The sequence below is a fragment of the Camelus bactrianus genome, chromosome 8 (assembly GCF_048773025.1).
Source record: "Camelus bactrianus isolate YW-2024 breed Bactrian camel chromosome 8, ASM4877302v1, whole genome shotgun sequence".
NCBI classification, from domain to species: Eukaryota; Metazoa; Chordata; class Mammalia; order Artiodactyla; family Camelidae; genus Camelus; species Camelus bactrianus.
Genome location: NC_133546.1, coordinates 35,026,876 through 35,033,726, shown reverse-complemented (window position 1 = coordinate 35,033,726; position 6,851 = coordinate 35,026,876). Strand labels below are relative to the sequence as shown.

At 37.5% G+C, this 6,851-nt stretch overlaps 1 protein-coding gene across 1 annotated transcript; it reads left to right on the top strand.

Moving 5' to 3' along the window:
- The first annotated feature begins 748 nt into the window (after positions 1-748).
- On the top strand, positions 749-4,835 carry FABP7 (fatty acid binding protein 7). The gene is made up of 4 exons (XM_010965499.3): positions 749-1,081; positions 1,638-1,810; positions 2,459-2,560; positions 4,454-4,835. The coding sequence occupies exons 1-4, from the start codon at positions 1,009-1,011 to the stop codon at positions 4,502-4,504; spliced, it is 399 nt and encodes a 132-aa protein (XP_010963801.1). The 5' UTR covers positions 749-1,008; the 3' UTR covers positions 4,505-4,835.
- Positions 4,836-6,851: the final 2,016 nt, after the last annotated feature.

The window sequence follows — 6,851 nt, the reverse complement described above, 5'->3', positions numbered from 1 at the left end:
TTGCTTACTCCCAACTAGTGTATAGACTATTTATGTCGATGTGACCTCAGGAAATCAAAAGGTTCTGTAGTGCAGGTCATTTAAAATCTTAGCAAATGACCTTCTGTCCAGCTTTTCCACATGGAGTCTATAATCTGTTGAAGGAGGGGAAAAGAGCATGCTTTGCTTTATTTTTGTAGCTCATTAGTGAATCCTGACCATACTCCTCCTTAGGTCCATTTCCCATCTCAGTCTGGTTCTCATATTCTTAGAAAGGACAATGGGATCTTTAAATTCACTCAGTTTGTGTTGGGAAGAGGCCAAAATTAGTGTCCCATCAATACTCGGAGTAGGCTTCTAGCCGCACAATCTGGCGAGGGCATTTACACCTCCTCCCCCTCCTCTTTCCCTAGTTTGGCATACTCCAACTCGTGTTTTGCTCTCTCTATAAATATGAGAGAAAATAAAAGACACTATTCAGCCTCCTTGGTCTGAAAAGTCTGGCGTTTCAGTGGTTTTCTTTAAGAGGGGTCCTCATTTGTAACCAGCTTTGTCATGAACGGAAATCAATCTGAATGTCCTATTGTGCATTTTTTTCTTTCCTCACAGTCTGAAATGGCTTTTGCCAAGTTTTCAAGCTGAACCTGAAAGACCCTTCTCATTTTCCGCTCCCTGACTCCAGCCGCATTGAGTCTTTGCACAGATTTCTCAGGCAGAAGGGCTGCAGCGTGAGGATTGGGAGGAACTCGACCTACTCTGCTAACCCAGTGGCCTGAGCCAATCACAAAGAGGATTGGAACCTCGCTCGAGCCCCCCTTCCCATCCCCTGCCCCTGCAGCAGCCTCCAGGAAAGAGGGGCACTGGAGGGGTGGGTTCGCAATTCAAATCCCTGGCTTTCTGCCCGCCTCTTTTCTAAATAAGAAGGCGGGAGCTGCTGTGAGGTGCAAAGGGATCTTCCGAATTGCACTGGCAAGATCCTTGCCTCTGCCTCTCTTACCTGTTTCTGAAGCTAACGGGAAAGGGGCAAGGATGGTGGAGGCTTTCTGTGCTACCTGGAAGCTGACGGACAGTCAGAACTTTGATGAGTACATGAAGGCTCTAGGTAGGTAAAAATAAGATGTGCTGTTCTCTTCCTAACCTGCACCTTCAAATACTTGTAGATTCCTCTTCTCACCCATCAGATTAGCAAGAGACAAAGACAGATCACATTGTCATAATCGGCTGCTAGGTTGTGTATTTGCCACGGAATGGATTTTTGAATGTGGCATTTTCCTGCTTTCTTGCCTAGGGCCAAATAACGGAGCATTTGATATTTTGTGAAGGATGGGAACCTTCTAAGCCTTTTCTGATTTTTCTCCAGCATCTACTTATTTATCCACCCAAATAACCATCCACTTACTATTATAGCTCAGTAGTTGTCTTGCATGATTAATGGGCTAAACATACTCTAATGAAACTTACACTTAAGGACATGGATTCCAGAATGGGAAAGTAGGGGCTGGGGGTATAGCTCAGTGTGCTTAACATGCACGGGGTCCTAGGTTCAATCCTCAGTACCTCCATAAACTAACAAGCAAATAGATAGGAAAGTAGATTCCTGCTTTGCGAGCTATTTGGGAAGTTGCAGCTGACTGTATTGCTTCCTTTTGCTGTTTTAGGTGTGGGTTTTGCCACTAGGCAGGTGGGAAATGTGACTAAACCAACAGTGATCATCAGTCAGGAGGGTGACAAAGTGGTGATCAGGACCCAAAGCACATTCAAGAACACAGAGATTAGTTTCCATCTGGGAGAAGAGTTTGATGAAACCACTGCAGATGACAGGAACTGTAAGGTAAGGAGCCACTCTTGTAGGATGGGGATGGGAAGGAGGGAATAAAAAAGAGATTCCCAAGGCTTCTTTTTTCCTAGATGATGGGAAGTGGAAAATGTTCTCTGTATTTCACTTCAGAGAGAAGGACCCAGGGTTAGTTTTGCATTCTAGTGTGCATAGTTTGTACTACGAACAGTGGACACTTGCTATAGGTCAAATCTTGAGTCTATTTGTTTACCATATGTTTTTCTCATTTTATATCAACTTGTATTTCAGAAAGGATTTAACAGTTTCAGGTGCAAGGCAGGTTGCATTTTGTTTAATCTCTCTTTTGCCTCAGATTGACTAAATCAGTAGCTTGCCTCATTCTAAGTCTCTGTTTAAAGGAGTAGAGCAATTAGTTAGAAAGTGTTAGTTCAGGATTTTTTTTTATTTCTGATACATACATTTTTGCATCTAGATGTATACATTTCAATTAAATTGTGAATTACTACAGTTTTCATAATAATGACTCTGGAAGCAACAGAGGAAATGGTACTAATGTTGATAATTTGTTGATCACTATTTATTTAATTATATTACTCCTATCAAAATCAATTAATTTGATTTCCATAACAGAAATCTGATCTGTTCCTATTGCTATATTCTTCATTTTGTTGTTGGTCCCAGTCTGTTGTTAGTCTGGATGGAGACAGACTTGTTCATGTGCAGAAATGGGATGGCAAAGAAACAAATTTTGTGAGAGAGATTAAGGATGGCAAAATGGTCATGGTGAGTAAGAGCAATCCTACCTTTCTTCCTCCTTGCCTCCCCCCATTTCTCATCTTCTTCCCTGTCCCTCCCTCTCTCCTTTTCTTCCATCCTTCCTTCTTTAATAACACCAAGTCACCAGCAGTTCCTTGAATCACGTTTAAAACAGAAGAAATAAAAAATATCTTCACTAATTGTTTCCTCCACTCGCTTCTTTAATGATAGAAAAAGGGAAAAAAATTCTACTTAAGTGTTGTTTTAAAAAGTTGCCATTTATTTAGCTAGAATTGCGTCAAAAGAACAATTTCTGTTGGATTACTGTAGATGTCAATCCTCAAATGAAACCTAAATATAAAACCAATCATCATGAAAATATATAAAGATGATATTACTATATCATGGATTTGCTGAATCTCAGAAAAATTACTTTATAGCTCCTGTAATAAATAAGAGATCTTTAAACATTTTATATTTTAGTTTATAAAGTTCATACAAGTTCAGTGCAGATAATTTAGAATATAACAGAAAAGTGTAACAAAAATAGAAAAATCGTTTCCAATTTCCCCTCTGTGAGAACCATTTTGATATGACTTTCTTCTATTCTAGTCTTTCTTTTTCATGCATAAATGCCTATAGAACATGTCTGTTCAGTATTGGATGGTCATGTAAAAATTACAACATAGAAAGTAATTTACAAATAATTTCACTGATGATGGAGCAGCATCTGGAAAACTGGAAAAAATGTTATGTCTTAATCTAGCACTCCAGACACTTTTTTGTGAACTGCATAATGCAATGCCAATTTTGATAATGCTGAAGTAGTCAATTCAAGTAGTTTTTTTTGGGGGGGGGGGTTGCTTCATATATTCCTTCTAAGATAATAGCAGAAAGGGTTTTTTGTTTTTGTTACTGAAGATAATTGACATTTGTTTACTTCTTCCCTTGACCACAGCAGTCAGAGCTGTTGGGTTGAATTAGAGGACATACATAGTCATGTTTCTTTTCTTGGATGGAAGTTGGGGTGGGCAGCAGAGAGACAGTTTTCCTTTCATGTTAACCAATATTTGCCCACATTTTCCTGCAGTGATTATAAAAAAAAATCATTTATAAAGGATTCAATCTAAAATTCTTCTTTATGCTTTTATCTTCATTTTTTTCCTGAACACAGAAAATTGGATAGCTCAGCTTTGGCATGAATGACTGTGATCAGGCAAGACTGAGTTCAAAAAAGGAAATGAAAGTAATGGATGACAAGGGCACAATCTTGAAAATCACATGACTGCATGAAAATGATGAACACTAAAGAACTCCTAAATTTTGTAAAGAGGTTTTATAGCAATTCTTCCAGTTGGATTTGACATAAGAGCCCCTGTTGCACATTATACCCATGTAACCACCAAGGTTCACATGGGCTAAAAAGCAAGACAGTCAAAGAAATGAGAACATTTGTTCATTTACCTTTTCCTGCTGATTTTGGAACAAGTCATTCCAAACACTATTTGCACAAATGAATGAATTTTCTGAAAAATCTTCAATCTGTATCGAGGTCACGAATTGAAAGCTGTTATGAAAATCTACTATAAAATTTCATATCTTAAAGCAGATAGCTAATTTGCCCCAATAACCCTGATAATATAAAGCAAAAAGAATTCTTTCAACCTGAATCTAGATACTTACTCTTGGTTTTTTATTTATTTCCTTTTAGAGATATGAACTATGTATACATGTTAATCACTCAATAAATGTAAGAGTTTCTTTTCTTTTTAAAAAATGAAGAGCTTATGCAGCATTTAATATTTGTAAGTTCCATTATTCTTTTGCATAATACTTAAATCATATGTATGATAATCTTCTAATTTTTCAGCTACCAATGTGCCTGTGTAAAAAGATTTGGTTATCTTTTGAATCTTTCAGACTCTTACTTTTGGCGATGTGGTTGCTGTTCGCCACTATGAGAAGGCATAGAAAGCTTCCTGATCTGGGACTGGAGAAGTTCTATAATGTTTCTGTTCACTCAAATCTCAGTACCACACTGCTATTCCAGCCCGGCTGATCTCTGATTAGAAGGTTATCCCTGGCATGGAGGTGGACAATGATGATTTAAAAACTTGTTTTAAAAACCTGTTACTGCAAGCCATCAAAACCAATTTTGATCTGCACATTTATCACATTTTATAATTTCACATTAAAGTTTTAAGTTACTTGTTTAAAAAAATAAAGAAGTGAATACATTCTATAATTTTCATTGGAAAGCAAATCAAATTGGAATAAAAATGTATACCCATGAAAAATTTTGTTGTTTTTAATATCACTAATCTGGCTGGGAATTGTATCTTAGAGAGTTTTAGATAAATTAGCCTTTTTTAATGGCAGAAAGTTAGGCTGGGAAAAGTTAGCACTTTGTTTATAATAATAATTTTAAAAATAAGCAGAAGCATAGGGAAATGTGGAAATGCCACAGTTCTGCCTGATACTTCCATACAGAGTTTGTGATGATGAAATTCATTTGGCTGGATCCAAAAGAGCTTTGTTATGGTGAACTGGGCTGCACAGAGGACCTCTCGGTATTAGAAACAAGTAGCTTGTGGGGAGGGTATAGCTCAGTGGCAGAGTGTGTGCTTAGCATGCACAAGGTCCTGGGTTCAATCTCTAACATTGTAATTAAAAAATAAATAAATAAATAAATAAATAAAAGCCTAATTACCTTCCCTTCCCCCTCAAAAAAAAAAAAAAACCCAAATTAAAAAAAAAATCTATTAAAAGAAAAGAAACATGTAGTCTGAAGAAACAAACTGATACACACGAAAATGTCTTATTAAAAGGTAAATATAATCAAAACCTCATGTAATCAAAATGTCATGTAATTCAAATTTCTTGTTGAAAGGTAGATAGGAAAAGGGAGTGAATTTTAATCTGAACTATAAAGATGTGTCTCCAGACAAGTACATGGAGGAGAACTAAGTCATTAAAAAATGCTAAAATGGAGTGTGCAGAGCTGCCTAAAGGCATTTGAATTACTTTGTATGTGTTTGTGTGTGTTGGTGGTGGGGTCAGGTTGGGGTGGGGGGCAGTTGTTGGAATCCAGTGATCAAAGGAAAGTAAATATCTGTTTGTAAGTGGCTAAGGTTTGCATTTGTGAAGTACAAACAAAATGTTATTTTGCATTCCATTGTTTACAACACACTTTTTATACATTTTTCTCAAACCCACAATGTGAAGCACAGAAAGCAGAAATTATTATTTTTACTTTACCCACTAGGAAATTGAAAATTAGACTCACATGGCCAAGTTCTCTTGACTAGTAAGTAATACTGAAAGCTGCAAACCTTGCAATTTCCCCCTTTATTTCCTCTGAAAAAAATCATATTTCAGATAAATATTCTTCTGACACAAAAATACAAGATTTTATTTTCCCTGAATCATTCCTTAGGGAAACTCTCCTCTGCCAACCTCTATGAGGGGTTGGGGGTGGGGGGTGATATGGGGAAAGAGTAAATATTTTTCAGAACAAATACGCAATATTCATTTTTAATCAACCCAGTATTTTCAGTAAGTTTCTATAAGTTAATTCAAGGTCCAATTAGCTTACAGATATATGTATGAGAAAACTTCCTTTAACTTTCACAATTCACCACAATGATACTATTACCTGACTATTGTCTTACTTTACTAGAATAATGAGTAGAAATACCTCAAGTGTAGCTATGTTACCAAACAAAAGTTCCATGAGCCCGATGCACAGTGAAGCCAAACAAACCCAAACGTTGGAGTTTGGAGCAGAGAAAGTTTTATTGCAGGGCCAAGCAAGGAAGAAGAGTGGCTCATGCTGGAAAAAAATGCCAACTCCCAGATGGTTTCGGAGAAAAGTTTTTATAGGCAAAACTTGGAGTGAGAGCTTCAGGGTGTTTGACTTTCTTCTAATTGGTTGGTTGGGAGGTAACAGGGTGGTGCTCCAGGAATCTTTTGCTCAGCGTGAAATTACCATCCTCCACCTGGGTGGGGGCCCTAATTTCTGCAGAAGAACTCAAAGGTATTTTTATGTATATTCCTTGAGGAGGAACCAGAGCTCTGCCCCAAGGTTGTACTACTGTTTCTTGACTGTTCCTTCCTTATTCTGCATTCCCTCCTTTCTCTGATTAACAAATGTTTCAATCTGCCCTTTGGAACTCAGGGAGGGTCAAGGAGGTTGCGTGAACCCTATTTCCTACAAACAAGAAATGGGGGACAGGGGAAGGATTTGTACCAGGGAGGATCCCACAGGGTCCTGCTCTGTTTCAGCTATAGGACTTAACATATGAAAGTACAATTATTA